General features: G+C 45.9%; 1 protein-coding gene across 7 annotated transcripts in view; it reads left to right on the top strand.

The window, feature by feature from the left end:
- The first annotated feature begins 478 nt into the window (after positions 1–478).
- The window catches only part of TOM1 (target of myb1 membrane trafficking protein), a 58,200-nt gene continuing 40,260 nt past the window's right edge, over positions 479–18,418 (top strand). For 6 of the 7 annotated variants that reach the window (XM_037845999.1, XM_037845998.1, XM_037845997.1 and 3 more), the window contains exon 1: positions 479–619. In XM_037845999.1, coding sequence (XP_037701927.1) covers positions 547–619 — 73 coding nt within the window. In that variant the 5' untranslated portion in view covers positions 479–546. The remainder of the gene's footprint in view (positions 620–18,418) is intronic. The other variant, XM_037846000.1, reaches the window with a different exon arrangement.

Here is an 18,418-nt window from a genome sequence, read left to right as displayed (position 1 = left end):
CAAGGTATCCCTCGCCTCCCATTTGGGCTGCATGCAGTGTGCATCTTGGAGCAGGGAAACTGACATCAAACAGGAAGAGTCACATTAAAGCAGAGAGACAAAAGGCCCAGTGAGGATGTCAACCGCAGGACTGGGTGTGTACATAGGTCACAGGGCTGAAGGCTAAGACACTAAGAGCTCGTTGTGTAACTTCAACCAAGTCACTTTCCAGGTCTGGGACCCAGTTTTCCAAAAGTGTAAAGGGAGATGAATAGATCATGACCCCCCATTTAAAACCTTAAAAAATGTTTGAGGGCGTGGCTTTAAAAGGCCTACTCTTCCAGGCCTGCAGCTCTACGTCTGTGCGTGACGTCAGGCATGACGTCCCGCTGACGCCAAGTAAGCCGCAGTGAGGTCATCGCCTCGAGCGCTCGCGTCTCGCACGTCAGGGGCGGGGCCTATGGCCCTGCGCCCCGCCCCCCCGGCGCCTCCTCGCGGGCCGTCCGGCGCGTCACGTGGCCAGGTCGGCAGCGCTGGCGGTTGCTGTCAGCTGATTTCCCTGGGTTGATGGCAGCGGCAGCCGCGGCAATGGACTTTCTCCTGGGGAACCCGTTCAGCTCTCCGGTGGGACAGCGCATCGGTGAGTCCCAAGAGCCCCGCACTGTCCCGTCCCGGTGCTCCATACGCAGGACTGTCCCTCTGGGGCACCGCCAGGTCCCCAGTCATAGACTGGAGGGAGGGCAGGGAGGCGAACGAGGCTGGCGTGTCTCTCACAGACCTCCGCCCGCCCAGTATCCCGCCCACCCTTGATTGACAAAGGCCCTGGTCCTTTAAGAGGCCTGTGCTTGGGATGGATGTATACGGAAGCCAATAACTAAAGAGAGGGGGCGGGCCTGGGCAGCCGTGGCTCAACCTATATCCACTGGCTGGGGTCCCGAATCCAGGCAGGAAGTTTTCCGGGTTAAAGGGGCTTCTTGGTTTTGCAGTCCTTGAGCCCCTCGACTGTTTCCCTCATGGCTTGCCCAGCCTGGGCCCCACCGCCTGGCCTTCCTTCCTGGCCTTCTGGACTCTCCCGACACGGATACCTGAGAAGGGCTATAGGAGCCCTATCTCCCAGAACCTGAGAGGCTAGGGCTCGGGGTCTGGGCGGCGACTTGCGGGGTGCGGGGGAACCGGCAGCCCCACATCTTCCCGGGCTCCGAGCGCCGGCAGACTCAGAGCCTGACACACTTCCAGGCTCGGTGAAACCCGGTCGACAGGGAGGCGCGGCCTGAAAGACCAAGATTTCAGGACGCGTTTGCCTTGGCTGCTTTCACAAACCGGCGTCAGCTCGGTCCTCACGCGGTCGCAGCACCTCTGAGCGGAAAGTGATCTTAGAAACCCCCTGATTCCGCCTCCCTCACGTCTAAGTGGATGGGACAGCCGAGCCACTCGCGCCCGACTCCTGGCTGCTTGTCCATGATACTTTGCTCCCTGTTGACAGGAGATTTCCTAGTTCTGTGGCGTAACCTCTCTGTGCCCAGCTTTCCTCACCTGTAATATGCAGATAATGATGGTATCTACCTCCGTGGGGTTGTTGTGAAGATTAAATTCCTTAGTAAACATAAAGTACTTAGAAAGTGCCTGGCACGTGACCAGGCCTATATGAGGAAGTTGTTATAATTATTATCATTGTTATTGAAGTACAAGCAAGCCTGGGTCTGGAATTTCTGGAACTTGCTGGGCAGTATGTCTCCCAGGTACTTATTCCTGGGCACAGACTGGGGACCATCAGGAAGGCTCACAGGCCAGGGCCCAAACAGCTAAGGCTTCTCTCATGCAGCTAGTAGGGTGAAGTCCTCTCTTCATGTCTTTGATGTCTGTCAGCCTTAAATCCAGACTGGGAAAATTGAATCTTTTAGACAAGACATTCTTTCCATTCTCACTGTCTTGAAGCCAAACCTCACTAAAGTCAGTCAGCTCAGCTCTGTGTTGTAATCGCCCCTGTGGCTGTTTGTGGCTCTTCTGAGGTTTTGTAATCAATTCTCTCCAAGAGGGAGGTGGCAGTTGATTTACACACCAGGAAACTCCTGGACCAGGGAGGGGAAACTGCCCTCTCAGAGGACCACCACCCTCCTCTCAACACACACCCTCCACAGTGAGTCATTGTTTTGGAGCTCTCATCTTCATTTCTCCAACTGGGTACACCACTGCTTTTATCATATGCAACTTTGAGACTCCCTACTTTAAAAAAAAAAAAAAGAAAATCTGACCTTCCAAGTCAGCCATTTATTCCTAAGGCTTTCTGGAAAAGCTCACCTAGGCTATGGGCATTAGCTGGTCAAAGAAAACTTAGCTTCTCTGCATACCCTGAAGGGTTGCTTGTCTTTGGCAAGAAATACTTCTGTGGAAAGAGGATGCTAATAAATAATCATGCCGTAAGGCACAAACCAAATTTTACTACGGAAGGGGTCCTTACCTCCAGGATCGTCTCACCCAGCAATTTTCTTCAGAATTTCCTGGAGGTCTTGTTAAAGCACAGAGTGCCAAGTCCCACCCTCTGAGTGGGACCCTAGAATTGCGTTTCTAACCAGTTCCCAGGTAACAGTGATACTTGGAGGTTGGGAACCACTTATTAGAAACCTCTCTTTTCCTGCCCAACCCCTTCATTTTACACATGAGATAGGGGCCCAAAGAGGTGAAGGTGGAGACTATGACTCAACCAAGACCCCAACGAATTGAGAATAGAGCTGAAACTAACTCCCCAGAGCCTTTGAAATTTAAAATAAAGCTGAAGAGGCTCTAAAAATAGTTAAATGAAGAATATCTGTTAGTGGTTTCAGGATTCCATATTCTTTTAGATAAAGTGGTGGAGGTATCAGCCTAGATGTTGGACCTGGTATTTGCTGCTTGGTTTTCTGTAAACCAGGCCCCTCTTCACTGCAGGAGTAAAGTCATCTCTTCTCAAACCTGCCAACTCCCATCCCCTTGTTGGCTGAGAGCAGAGGCGACATCCCCAAGCACGGCGGGTTGATTCTCTCGTAGTGCTAATCAGGGATGAAGGTGACTTGTGTCTGACCGGATTCTTGAAGTTCTTGCCCACCCACACACATGCCTTTGTGCTTCCCCGTCCCTTTCTGGACTGCCTGCTCCTCTGTCCCCCACTGAGGAGTTCAGGTCATCCTTCAAGGCACAGGGCATCGTCACCTCCTCCCTGACCCCTTCAGGTCCAGCCACTGAAGCTCAGACCTTCCCTGACCCCTTCAGAGCCAACCATTGCTTTTTTGTACTCCTGTCATCCTAGTTTCTCGGGCCCCCTCACCACGTGCCTTTAGGCTCTAAGCCTGAGCCTCCTCGCCTTAGAACAGGATGATAACAGCATCCACCTCACGAGGTGGTTGTGAGAATGGAGAGAGAGAATCCCTGGAGAGTGCCTGGCCCATTGTGAGTGGGCAGTAAACATTAGCTCTCACTATCACCATCATCATCATTGTTATTATTTCCACCATATACACACGAATATAGCACTACCCCATGCTCTCAGTGGTTGTGCAGATCTGTCTCCTTAGCTATGCTAGACCCCTTGAGAGCAGTGACTATTCTTTATGCACCTAGCATGGTGCCTGGCACGTAGTAGGAGTAGATTTGAGGAAACACAATGTGCCAAGTATTATGCCAGCTAATGCTGGGTGCTATCTTTTCTAACCTTCACAGTGACCCGGTGGGGTTTAACTACCTTTTCTCATTTCACCAAAAGTAAGTCTGTGGGAAGGTTTGCACAGCCAGCCAGGGTCGGAGTCGAAATCCAGACCCAGGTTTCTCTGGTTGCAGAGCCCTGGCTTTCTTTTGCACTCACCACACCACCTCTGGCTGATCAATATCCATTGGTACGGAGCTTCCCAACGGCAACAGCCTGTGGCTGACAGGGTTCCAGACACAGTACTAGGTGATGTTGCCATGTTATACCAATAGTGTTACAATCCTCTTCTTTCAGGGATTTCAGAACCTTTTGCAGGTATCATCTGAGGACAGATCTTGCTGTTTTATAGACAGATGTCAGAGGCAACCCAAGAATCTCATCTTCCATTTCTGGCAGTCAGCTCACCCCTGGCACTTTGAGATAGAAATCCAGCTGACTCACAGAAGCAAGCTGCAAACCACAGAAACTGCAAATATGGGCAGTCACACGGGGCTAGTCCCCATTGTGGTGGGGATGCTGGTGGCTGGATGTGGGGCAGGAAGAGCTCAGTGCCTGACTAAGCCGTGAGGTGGAGGGAGAGGTGAAAAAGTCAGGGAGAGCTGTCCTTGGATCCACAGAGGAAGGAATCTTAGAGAAATGAGAGACCACCTGGGGTCATTTAGAGCATGGTGAGCTGGACATCAAACTGCAAAGTCAAGCAACACTGTTGAGAGGACACTGGCCTGGGAGGCAAGAGGCCTGCTACCAGCTCCAGTTCTACTCTGAACGGTGTCACATCCCCTCTCTATTGCCCATCCCTTATCTGTAAGTTAGAGGGAATACATTCTCTCTCTACTTCCAGAGAATTAGTGAGGAACAACTGAGGTGACAGGTGGGGACAAGGAAGGATTGATACTAGAGGGGAGAAAGAAACTGAAGGCTTTTGTGGAGCTGTGATAAAACTGATCCCACGAGGCTCCCAGAGCAGAATGTGATGTTTCAGGTAGAAAGAGTTCAATGCCAGAATAAATTGCTATCTCTAGTGCCTTTCAAAGATGGAACGGGCTGCCTTGTTTTGGTAGTGAGCTCCCCATCTCTGGAGGTGTGAAGGCGGAGGGATGCTGTAGAGAGGATTCCTGCATTGGCTGGCAGGGTGAACTAAACCAGCGGTCAGCAAACATTTTTGTTTTTTGGGTTTTTTTTGTTTTTGTTTTTGTTTTTGTTTTACTTTGCAGGCCATATGGACTGTATAACAACTGCTCAACTCTACTTTTACAGCATGAAAGCAGCCATAGACAATACATAAACAAATAGGTAGGGTTGTATTCCAATAAAACTGTATTTATGGACACTGAAATTTGAATTTCATGTAATTTTCACGTCATGAAATGTATTTTTCTTTTGATTTTTTTTCCCAACCATTTAAAATCATAAAAAACATTCTTAGCTCATGGGCCATACAAAACAGGCAGTGGGCTGAATGTGGCCCTTGAGTCCTAGTTTGCTGACCTGTGGCTCAAAGCAGCTGGCCGGAGGCAGAACGACGTAGGGCAGCATTCAGCAAAGTGGGGTCCCAGGGCACTCGGAGAAGTTGGAATCTGAGCTCTGGGCCCGCTGAGTTGGAATCCTTCCCACTTCCCAGCAGTGTGCCCTGGGGGGCCCTCACTTCCTGAAGCTTCGGTTTCCTGATCTGTATGTAAGTGCTGGAGCCAAGTTCGAGCCCAAGTCTCTGTCTTGAGGATGTCGGGGGACGATGTCTGGAAAGGGCTTTGCCGGCGCTGGAAAGGCATGAAGGGTGAGCTCTCCAGTCAGACCTGGCGGCCTGACTCCTGGGTCAGCCTTCACTGGCTTTGTTACCTGGAGCAAATTACTTAACCTGTCTGTTCCTCCGTTTCCTCGGCTGAATCAGATGGAGTTGCTGTGTTGTGAGGTGGCTGTGCTGCTGGGTGGTGAAGCACTTGGCCCTGTGCATGCAGTGTAGGAAGTATCCGTGACTGTCCGCTGGCATGGCTATTCCTTGGTGTGATCACCGTTTCCTGGGGTACAGAGTGAGTTGGCATGGGAGCCACGCCACCTGCGGCTTTGACTCCAGTGCAGTCTCTGTCGCGGGGAGTGAACAGTCCCTGGCTGGTGGCCGCCGTGTTCTCAGACAGGTCAGGTTTCAGGCTGTAGGGTGGAACCGATTCTCACTGGGGAATTAGCCCTTTGCCTGCCACTGTGGATGGAACTGGCAAACAGGTTTTGTTCTCTCACTGAGCTCAAAGAAATAAGAGTAAAGTCCCGGATTTCCGCTCTTCTGATTTTAGAGAAAAAAAAACAAAAACCCTCAGTGTCCTCTAATTAGCTCTGGGCCATCACCCTGTGAGAAGCAGGAGGGCTTAGGACACATTAACCCACTAAGAACGTCTCCATCTGTGCCAGTGTTTCCAAACTTCCGTCCTTCCCTTCCCGCACCACCTTTATGATTTTTATCTGACCACATGACACCTTTATTATTATTTTCATAGTGCTTCCCTTTAACTGGCTCACTTTTAAAAATGTGACCTCATCCTATGTAATTACTTGATGGGCTGCTTCTTCATTAAAATGAAGATGTAACTATAAAAAATGTTTCTAAGTTTGCCCACAAGCCCACCCAACAAGATCTCAGGTACCCACATTCTGGTCCCTCGGATTTAAAGCAGCCTGAAACAGGGTCAGAGCATGGACCCTGTTTCGGAAGAGCTGGGTCCCAGTGCCAGCTCTGCCCCTTCCCAGCTGTGTTCCTCAGGCACGTGAGGAAAACTCCTGGAGTCTCCGGGCCTTGCTGGACAGGAGGTGCGGCAATCTGTGGAGCACTGAGAAGTGCCATGGAGAGCGAAGCTGCTGTGTGAGCCCCAAGGAGAGGGCCTGGGCTTTGTTCCTGGGAGGGAAGGAAGGAGCCAGGGGAGAAGGAAGGGGAGAGGCTGAGACCCAGAGAGCTTAAGGAGGACAGAATTGTCTGCTATTTGATTTGAACTTGTTTGGGTTGGTGCAGTGTAAACCCCGTCTCCATTTCCACCACCCAGGCTGTCGGGAATGTCTTTTAGACTCACAAGTCAGGGGAAGAAAACAAAGTGCCAAGCACCCCTCAGCCAGCCACTTCAAGCCTCTGCTTTCTCAACCTTGCCCCCTCTTGCCTGTATAGTTTATAGTTTTTAAAAACCCTCTTCCATCCAGCCAAAATTTTCTTCAGTTAGTTGCTATAGTTAGTTAGATCAACTTTAAAATTGTGGGTTCAAGGAGTCACACCCACTGTGAAGTATTTTCGGGTTCCTCTTGTGGCCTGTGGTTAAATAATGGCTGGGTGAGGCAGCCAGGATTTTGTTCTGGGAAGAATGGTTCATTTGGAAAGTAGGCTTTAAGACAATTTGCTGGCTGCAAGATAAATGGCTTCTACATATACGTGATTTAAAATCTATTTTATGGGGGTATTTGAAATTCTCCAACAATTGAGCACCCGTTTTTCAGTTCATATTTTTGTAGTGGATAGCATTTGTTTCGGTGCTTACCATGTGCTGGGTAGGGTATGGTGTGCTTGAAATGCATCCTCTCAGTTCCTCCTCACACAGCCCTGGAAGGTGAGTATTTCCATTATCCCTTTTCTGCAGAGGAGGAGCTGAGGCACAGGGAGGTTAAGAAACTCACCCAGGGTCACACAGCCCAGGAGTACTCAAGTCAGAACTTAAACTGGGATTTGTTCATATCTGGATCACACTCTCCTAACTTCCACTCACTGCTTTCCCTAGAAATTAAAAGATGCCTACTGAATTTTGCTTTGAGTGAAAACACCAGTGTCCATTTGTGCCAGTTTGGGTGTATTATGTCCCCCAAAATGCTACTTTCTTTGATGCAGTTTTGTGGGGGCACACGTATTAGTGTCAGTTAGATTGGAATCCTTTGAATGTGTGTTTCCATGGAGATGTGACCCACCCAACTGTGATTGACACCTTTGATTAGGGTGTGACCTTGTGATTGAATGTTCCCATGGAAATGTGGCCCCGCCCATTCAGGGTGGGTCTTGATCAGTTCACTGGAGTCCTATAAAAAGAGCTCACAAACAGAGGAAACTCAGAGCAACTGACAGTGACATTTTGAAGAGGAGCTGTAGGGAAGAGAGGACTGAATGCCCCAAGAGCAACAATTTGGAGAACTCCGTATTGAAATGCAACCTGGAGGCGGGGCAAGATGGCAGACTGGTGAGCTGTATGTTTTAGTTACTCCTCCAGGAAAGTAGGTAAAAAGCCAGGAACTGCATGGACTGGACACCACAGAGCAATCTGTCTTTGGGCATACTTCATACAACACTCATGAAAACGTGGAACTGCTGAGATCAGCGAAATCTGTAAGTTTTTGCGGCCAGTGGACCCGCGCCCCTCCCTGCCAGGCTCAGTCCCGGGGGAGGAGGGGCTGTCAGCTCCAGGAAGGAGAAGGGAGAATTGCAGTGGCTGCTCTTATCGGAAACTCATTCTACTGATTCAAACTCCAACCATAGATAGACTGAGACCAGACACCAGAGACTCTGAGAGCAGCCAGCCCAGCAGAGAGGAGACAGGCATAGAAAAAAAACAACACGAAAAACTCCAGAATAAAAGCAGAGGATTTTTGGAGTTCTGGTGAACACAGAAAGGGGAAGGGCGGAGATCAGGCCTTGAGGCGCATATGCAAATCCCGAAGCAAGGCTGATCTCTCTGCCCTGTGCACCTTTCCTTAATGGCCCTGGTTGCTTTGTCTATTAGCATTTCAATAACCCATTAGATCTCTGAGGAGGGCCGTTTTTTTTTTTTTTTTTTTTTTTTAAATCCTTTTTGCTTTTTCTAAAACAATTACTCTAAGAAGCTCAATACAGAAAGCTTCAAAGAATTGAAATTTGGGCACGTCAAGTCAAGAGCAGAACTAAGAGAGCTCTGAGACAAAAGGCAATAATCCAGTGGCTGAGAAAATTCACTAAACAACACAACTTCCCAAGAAAAGGGGGGTGTCCGCTCACAGCCACCATCCTGGTGGACAGGAAACACTCCTGCCCATCGCCAGCCCCATAGCCCAGAGCTGCCCCAGACAACCCAGTGTGACGGAAGTGCTTCAAATAACAGGCACACACCACAAAACTGGGCGTGGACATTAGCCTTCCCTGCAACCTCAGCTGAATGTCCCAGAGCTGGGAAGGGGGAGCAGTGTGAATTAACAGAGCCCCATTCAGCCATCATTTGAGCAGACTGGGAGCCTCCCAACACAGCCCAGCAGCCCAGAACTGCCCTGGGGGGACGGCACTCACCTGTGACATAGCACAGTCATCCCTCAACAGAGGACCCGGGGTGCACAGCCTGGAAGAGGGGCCCACTTGCAAGTCTCAGGAGCCATACGCCAATACCAAGGACTTGTGGGTCAGTGGCAGAGACAAACTGTGGCAGGACTGAACTGAAGGATTAGACTATTGCAGTAGCTTTAAAACTCTAGGATCATCAGGGAGATTTGATTGTTAGGGCCACCCCCCCTCCCCGACTGCCCAGAAACACGCCCCACATACAGGGCAGGCAACACCAACTACACACGCAAGCTTGGGACACCAATTGGGCCCCACAAGACTCACTCCCCCACTCACCAAAAAGGCTAAGCAGGGGAGATCTGGCTTGTGGAGAACAGGTGGCTCGTGGACGCCACCTGCTGGTTAGTTAGAGAAAGTGTACTCCACGAAGCTGTAGATCTGATAAATTAGAGATAAGGACTTCAACTGGTCTACAAACCCTAAAAGAACCCTATCAAGGTCAGCAAATGCCACGAGGCCAAAAACAACAGAAAATTCTAAAGCATATGAAAAAACCAGACGATATGGATAACCCAAGCCCAAGCACCCAAATCAAAAGACCAGAAGAGACACACCTAGAGCAGCTACTCAAAGAACTAAAGATGAACAATGAGACCCTAGTACGGGATATGAAGGAAATCAAGAAGACCCTAGAAGAGCATAAAGAAGACATTGCAAGACTAAATAAAAAAATGGATGATCTTATGGAAATTAAAGAAACTGTTGACCAAATTAAAAAGATTCTGGACACTCATAGTACAAGACTAGAGGAAGTTGAACAACGAATCAGTGACCTGGAAGATGACAGAATGGAAAATGAAAACATAAAAGAAAGAATGGGGAAAAAAATTGAAAAACTCGAAATGGACCTCAGGGATATGATAGATAATATGAAACGTCCGAATATAAGACTCATTGGTGTCCCAGAAGGGGAAGAAAAGGGTAAAGGTCTAGGAAGAGTATTCAAAGAAATTGCTGGGGAAAACTTCCCAAATCTTCTAAACAACATAAATACACAAATCATAAATGCTCAGCGAACTCCAAATAGAATAAATCCAAAAAAACCCACTCCGAGACATATACTGATCACACTGTCAAACATAGAAGAGAAGGAGCAAGTTCTGAAAGCAGCAAGAGAAAAGCAATTCACCACATACAAAGGAAACAGCATAAGACTAAGTAGTGACTACTCAGCAGCCACCATGGAGGCGAGAAGGCAGTGGCACGATATATTTAAAATTCTGAGTGAGAGGAATTTCCAGCCAAGAATACTTTATCCAGCAAAGCTCTCCTTCAAATTTGAGGGAGAGCTTAAATTTTCACAGACAAAGAAATGCTGAGAGAATTTGCTAACAAGAGACCTGCCCTACTGGAGATACTAAAGGGAGCCCTACAGACAGAGAAACAAAGACAGGACAGAGAGACTTGGAGAAAGGTTCAGTACTAAAGAGATTCGGTATGGGTACAATAAAGGATATTAATAGAGAGAGGGAAAAATATGGCAAACATAATCCAAAGGATAAGATGGCCGATTCAAGAAATGCCTTCACGGTTTTAACGTTGAATGTAAATGGATTAAACTCCCCAATTAAAAGATATAGATTCGCAGAATGGATCAAAAAAAATGAACCATCAATATGTTGCATACAAGAGACTCATCTTAGACACAGGGACACAAAGAAACTGAAAGTGAAAGGATGGAAAAAAATATTTCATGCAAGCTACAGCCAAAAGAAAGCAGGTGTAGCAATATTAATCTCAGATAAAATAGACTTCAAATGCAGGGATGTTTTGAGAGACAAAGAAGGCCACTACATACTAATAAAAGGGGCAATTCAGCAAGAAGAAATAACAATCGTAAATGTCTATGCACCCAATCAAGGTGCCACAAAATACATGAGAGAAACATTGGCAAAACTAAAGGAAGCAATTGATGTTTCCACAATAATTGTGGGAGACTTCAACACATCACTCTCTCCTATAGATAGATCAACCAGACAGAAGACCAATAAGGAAATTGAAAACCTAAACAATCTGATAAATGAATTAGATTTAACAGACATCTACAGGACATTACATCCCAAATCACCAGGATACACATACTTTTCTAGTGCTCACGGAACTTTCTCCAGAATAGATCATATGCTGGGACATAAAACAAGCCTCAATAAATTTAAAAAGATTGAAATTATTCAAAGCACATTCTCTGACTACAATGGAATACAATTAGAAGTCAATAACCATCAGAGACTTAGAAAATTCACAAATACCTGGAGGTTAAACAACACACTCCTAAACAATCAGTGGGTTAAAGAAGAAATAGCAAGAGAAATTGCTAAATATATAGAAACGAATGAAAATGAGAACACAACATACCAAAACCTATGGGATGCAGCAAAAGCAGTGCTAAGGGGGAAATTTATAGCACTAAACGCATATATTAAAAAGGAAGAAAGAGCCAAAATCAAAGAACTAATGGATCAACTGAAGAAGCTAGAAAATGAACAGCAAACCAATCCTAAACCAAGTGGAAGAAAAGAAATAACAAGGATTAAAGCAGAAATAAATGACATAGAGAACAAAAAAACAATAGAAAGGATAAATATCACCAAAAGTTGGTTCTTTGAGAAGATCAACAAGATTGACAAGCCCCTAGCTAGACTGACAAAATCAAAAAGAGAGAAGACCCATATAAACAAAATAATGAATGAAAAAGGTGACATAACTGCAGATCCTGAAGAAATTAAAAAAATTATAAGGGGATATTATGAACAACTGTATGGCAACAAACTGGATAATGTAGAAGAAATGGACAATTTCCTGGAAACATATGAACAACCTAGACTGACCAGAGAAGAAATAGAAGACCTCAACCAACCCATCACAAGCAAAGAGATCCAATCAGTCATCAAAAATCTTCCCACAAATAAATGCCCAGGGCCAGATGGCTTCACAGGGGAATTCTACCAAACTTTCCAGAAAGAACTGACACCAATCTTACTCAAACTCTTTCAAAACATTGAAAAAAATGGAACACTACCTAACTCATTTTATGAAGCTAACATCAATCTAATACCAAAACCAGGCAAAGATGCTACAAAAAAGGAAAACTACCGGCCAATCTCCCTAATGAATATAGATGCAAAAATCCTCAACAAAATACTTGCAAATCGAATCCAAAGACACATTAAAAAAATCATACACCATGACCAAGTGGGGTTCATTCCAGGCATGCAAGGATGGTTCAACATAAGAAAAACAATCAATGTATTACAACACATTAACAAGTCAAAAGGGAAAAATCAATTGATCATCTCAATAGATGCTGAAAAAGCATTTGACAAAATCCAACATCCGTTTTTGATAAAAACACTTCAAAAGGTAGGAATTGAAGGAAACTTCCTCAACATGATAAAGAGCATATATGAAAAACCCACAGCCAGCATAGTACTCAATGGTGAGAGACTGAAAGCCTTCCCTCTAAGATCAGGAACAAGACAAGGATGCCCGCTGTCACCACTGTTATTCAACATTGTGCTGGAAGTGCTAGCCAGGGCAATCCGGCAAGACAAAGAAATAAAAGGCATCCAAATTGGAAAAGAAGAAGTAAAACTGTCATTGTTTGCAGATGATATGATCTTATATCTAGAAAACCCTGAGAAATCAACGATACACCTACTAGAGCTAATAAACAAATTTAGCAAAGTAGCGGGATACAAGATTAATGCACATAAGTCAGTAATGTTTCTATATGCTAGAAATGAACAAACTGAAGAGACACTCAAGAAAAAGATACCATTTTCAATAGCAACTAAAAAAATCAAGTACCTAGGAATAAACTTAACCAAAGATGTAAAAGACCTATACAAAGAAAACTACGTAACTCTACTAAAAGAAATAGAAGGGGACCTTAAAAGATGGAAAAATATTCCATGTTCATGGATAGGAAGGCTAAATGTCATTAAGATGTCAATTCTACCCAAACTCATCTACAGATTCAATGCAATCCCAATCAAAATTCCAACAACCTACTTTGCAGACTTGGAAAAGCTAGTTATCAAATTTATTTGGAAAGGGAAGATGCCTCGAATTGCTAAAGACACTCTAAAAAAGAAAAACGAAGTGGGAGGACTTACACTCCCTGACTTTGAAGCTTATTATAAAGCCACAGTTGCCAAAACAGCATGGTACTGGCACAAAGATAGACATATAGATCAATGGAATCGAATTGAGAATTCAGAGATAGACCCTCAGATCTATGGCCGACTGATCTTTGATAAGGCCCCCAAAGTCACCGAACTGAGCCATAATGGTCTTTTCAACAAATGGGGCTGGGAGAGTTGGATATCCATATCCAAAAGAATGAAAGAGGACCCCTACCTCACCCCCTACACAAAAATTAACTCAAAATGGACCAAAGATCTCAATATAAAAGAAAGTACCATAAAACTCCTAGAAGATAATGTAGGAAAACATCTTCAAGACCTTGTATTAGGAGGCCACTTCCTAGACTTTACACCCAAAGCACAAGCAACAAAAGAGAAAATAGATAAATGGGAACTCCTCAAGCTTAGAAGTTTCTGCACCTCAAAGGAATTTCTCAAAAAGGTAAAGAGGCAGCCAACTCAATGGGAAAAAATTTTTGGAAACCATGTATCTGACAAAAGACTGATATCTTGCATATACAAAGAAATCCTACAACTCAATGACAATAGTACAGACAGCCCAATTATAAAATGGGCAAAAGATATGAAAAGACAGTTCTCTGAAGAGGAAATACAAATGGCCAAGAAACACATGAAAAAATGTTCAGCTTCACTAGCTATTAGAGAGATGCAAATTAAGACCACAATGAGATACCATCTAACACCGGTTAGAATGGCTGCCATTAAACAAACAGGAAACTACAAATGCTGGAGGGGATGTGGAGAAATTGGAACTCTTATTCATTGTTGGTGGGACTGTATAATGGTTCAGCCACTCTGGAAGTCAGTCTGGCAGTTCCTTAGAAAACTAGATATAGAGCTACCATTCGATCCAGCGATTGCACTTCTCGGTATATACCCGGAAGATCGGAAAGCAGTGACACGAACAGATATCTGCACGCCAATGTTCATAGCAGCATTATTCACAATCGCCAAGAGATGGAAACAACCCAAATGTCCTTCAACAGATGAGTGGATAAATAAAATGTGGTATATACACACGATGGAATACTACGCGGCAGTAAGAAGGAACGATCTGGTGAAACATATGACAACATGGATGAACCTTGAAGACATAATGCTGAGCGAAATAAGCCAGGCACAAAAAGAGAAATATTATATGCTACCACTAATGTGAACTTTGAAAAATGTAAAACAAATGGTTTATAATGTAGAATGTAGGGGAACTAGCAGTAGGGAGCAATTAAGGAAGGGGGAACAATAATCCAAGAAGAACAGATAAGCTATTTAACGTTCTGGGGATGCCCAGAAATGACTATGGTCTGTTAATTTCTGATGGATGTAGTAGGAACAAGTTCACTGAAATGTTGCTATATTATGTAACTTTCTTGGGGTAAAGTAGGAACATGTTGGAAGTTAAGCAGTTATCTTAGGTTAGTTGTCTTTTTCTTACTCCCTTGCTATGGTCTCTTTGAAATGTTCTTTTATTGTATGTTTGTTTTCATTTTAACTTTTTTTTTCATACAGTTGATTTGAAAAAAGAAGGGAAAGTTAAAAAAAAAAAAAAGAAAGAAAAAAGACAAACAAGGAAAAAAAAAAAAAAAGATGTAGTGCCCCCTTGAGGAGCCTGTGGAGAATGCAGGGGTATTCACCTACCCCACCTCCATGGTTGCTAACATGACCACAGACATAGGGGACTGGTGGTTTGATGGGTTGAGCCCTCTACCATAAGTTTTACCCTTGGGAAGACGGTTGCTGCAAAGGAGAGGCTAGGCCTCCCTGTATTTGTGCCTAAGAGTCTCCTCCTGAATGCCTCTTTGTTGCTCAGATGTGGCCCTCTCTCTCTGGCTAAGCCAACTTGAAAGGTGAAATCACTGCCCTCCCCTCTACGTGGGATCAGACACCCAGGGAAGTGAATCTCCCTGGCAACGTGGAATATGACTCCCGGGGAGGAATGTAGACCCGGCATCGTGGGATGGAGAACATCTTCTTGACCAAAAGGGGGATGTGAAAGGAAATGAAATAAGCTTCAGTGGCAGAGAGATTCCAAACGAGCCGAGAGATCACTCTGGTGGGCACTCTTACGCACACTTTAGACAACCTTTTTTAGGTTCTAAAGAATTGGGGTAGCTGGTGGTGGATACCTGAAACTATTAAACTACAACCCAGAACCCATGAATCTCGAAGACAGTTGTATAAAAATGTAGCTTATGAGGGGTGACAGTGGGATTGGGAATGCCATAAGGACCAAACTCCACTTTGTCTAGTTTATGGATGGATGTGTAGAAAAGTAGGGGAAGCAAACAAACAGACAAAGGTACCTAGTGTTCTTTTTTACTTCAATTGCTCTTTTTCACTCTAATTATTATTCTTGTTATTTTTGTGTGTGTGCTAATGAAGGTGTCAGGGATTGATTTAGGTGATGAATGTACAACTATGTAATGGTACTGTAAACAATCGAAAGTACAATTTGTTTTGTATGACTGCGTGGTATGTGAATATATCTCAATAAAATGATGATTAAAAAAAAATTAAAAGAATGCATGTCTAAAAAAAAAAAAAAAAAAAAAGATATGCAACCTGGGAGCAAGCGGACACCAGTCACATGCCTTCTGAGCTAACAGAGGTTTTCCGGACGCCAGTGGCCTTTCTCCAGTGAAGGTACCTGTTGTTGATGCCTTACCTTGGACACTTTATGGCCTTAAGACTGTAACTTTGTAACCAAATAAGCCCCTTTATAAAAGCCAATCCATTTCTGGTATTTTGTGAAAAGGCATCATTAGCAGACAGGAACACCCTTTAGAATGAATTTGTTCAGTAATGGCTCTTTCTAAATTTCTGTGCCCTTACCCTGAGTATATTGGCTTCGTCCTTATGTGGGTCACCTCTGGCAGGAAGCACAGATGAAGGCACCAGCTGCCTCTCCCTCTGTTATCAGGAGAGAAAAACGTTTCCCTGGAGCGGCCCACGAACTCCAATTTATGTCTCAGTGGCCACAGCTGGGTCACAGGCCCACCTCCAGCTGCAAGGGAGGCTAGAAAAGCTAAATTCTGTGAACCAATGAAGAGTATCTGTCACAATAACAGACTTGGCTCTGTGTGATGAAGTTAATAAAAATCTGATGCATTAACAGATTAATTATCTATCAATCACAGTCTACGTTAATAGAAATACAGTGTCCAGCACAGGCAGGTGAGTGTGGCAAGTGAGTGCCCACACTGCGTTTCCAGATGGGCATCACAGCTGGCCGGCGTCCGGAGGGGACCGGTCAGAGTGGCGAAGGCTCCGGAGATCACATCCAGAATGGAGGGTGTAAGCTCAGAGGAAAGAGTAAGGAGAGACACGGTACTTTTAAAAAATATTCAAAGAGCTGTCAATTGGAAGAAAGATTAGGACTTCCACACAACAGCTGCGAAGGGATCAGTGAGAGCCAAAGGGTGCAAATATTTCATTTAAATTAAAGGGTGATGGTGATTTATTGTCCTGGTGAATATGACCATATCCTTCATTCAGTCATTCAGCAAACATGTACTGCAGGTTTATCAGGAGCCAGGGTCTGTCTGATGTAGAGACTTTGGGAATTCATAAACTCTAATCTCTGCTCTTGAGGAGCTCCTGGCCTAACAGGAGAGACAGACATAGGAACAAGGGAATCCCTGCCATAGAGTTGTTTTAACAACTCCAGAACTTACAGCCGGATGCTGTCGGTTCAGTGAGTGGAAGGAGCTGGCCTTCCGGCAGGATCAGGCAAGCTCCACCAGGAGACCTGGCTGTGGAGCTGGGCTTAGGAGCCCAAGTCAAGGTTAGGGAGGAGGGGAGGAGCACATTCCTGGAAGAAGGACAGCATGTTCAAAAGCACAGAAGCATGAAGGAGTGTGGCAGGCTGTGGGCAAGGGCATCGAGCCCTGAGCCGGGGTGAGAGGGAGGTAGAAGCTCAGCCAGGCCAGGCTTCAGTGCCGGCATCCTGAGGACTAAGCTCAGGGACACCCCATGTCGCTCTGGTTCCAGGCAGTGGTTATCCATAGCACAGCTTTCCATGGGAAAACCAGTGTACCTGGAAAGCTGTACACAAATCAGGGATGCTCTCAGTTGCCAATAAGGAGGAATCCAACCAGCAGTGGTGTAAACACCACAACAATGTACTTTATTTACCCCCAAGAAGTCTGAAGGTCAGCAGTTTCAGGGTTGGTTTGACAGCTCGGCAATGCCTTTAAACACCCATATTCTCCCTCTCTGTCTTTAGCATGTTGGCTTTTGTTCTCAGGTTTGCCACCTCAAAGTCTCAAACTCTAGGCGCCATGTTCTAGCCTCCCAAAAGGGAGGAAGGAAGGAGTGGAGGGCTGAGGTGGGGTGGATAGAGGGCAGTTAAAAAAGCTTTCTCCTCCTTAAGCTGTGCCTCTGTTTCCCAGAAGTGGAGCCCTCTTCCCCCACCGCAGCCCCAGCAGATGTGCCCCTACTTCTTGTTGATGAGAACCAGGTCATTTGCCCACTGCTGGGCCAGGCACTGGCATAAAGGGAATGGGGAGCAGTGGCTGTTGGGTAGGCTACAGTGTCCAGCACTGGAGGCCTTGGCACACTTTTGTGGTTGATTCCCCCTGGCCGGCCTTGAGGATTCATCTGTCCTGAGCCTTTGGCATCATTTCCCTCCACCTCAGCTTGGTCTCCTTTCTCTGCTGGTTGCCTCGTTCCCTCTGGGCCCTTCAGCTCCCCTCAGGCTTCTGGATCCACCCCAGTCTTGCAGCCCTGCCTCTTCTTCCTCTGTGTCAGTCACTATTCCCCAAGCCCTAAGACTGACCATGAAGCCACTTGCCTCTCTTCAGTCATCTCTCACGATTCTGCACCTTCACACATCATCAGTTACTTCATTCAGCAAATGCTGTTCTACTGGGACTGTCCCCCCACCTCCCTCCTCCACCTGGCAACTCAGGCTTCTGTGCTCAGCTCAGATGTCACCTCCTCATGGAACCTTCCCAGTTCCTTCAGCCGTTATGCACCCCCTCCTCTTGGCTCCCACAGCACCCTGGACTGACCTCCCTCATGTCACTTGTCATTTTGCACTCGAAATGTCTGTCGAGGTGTTTTCTATTTCTACTTTAGGAGCTCCTCAGGAGCAAGGATTATATCTTCTTCATCTTTGCCTGGCACAGGGCTAGACAACTGCTCAGAGAATGCTGGTGAGAGGCAGAACAGATGGGTGGGAAGGTGTGTAGAAGGCAATGAGAAGGGTGGGTGGGTGGGCTAAGCAGGCACCTGCGTGGATAGAGATGCGGTGGATGGGGGTTAGAATGAGAG

This window comes from Choloepus didactylus, chromosome 8 (assembly GCF_015220235.1).
Source record: "Choloepus didactylus isolate mChoDid1 chromosome 8, mChoDid1.pri, whole genome shotgun sequence".
In the NCBI taxonomy this organism is placed as follows: domain Eukaryota; kingdom Metazoa; phylum Chordata; class Mammalia; order Pilosa; family Megalonychidae; genus Choloepus; species Choloepus didactylus.
The sequence above is the reverse complement of the archived record's forward strand: the minus strand, read 5'-3'. Positions and strand labels throughout refer to the sequence as shown.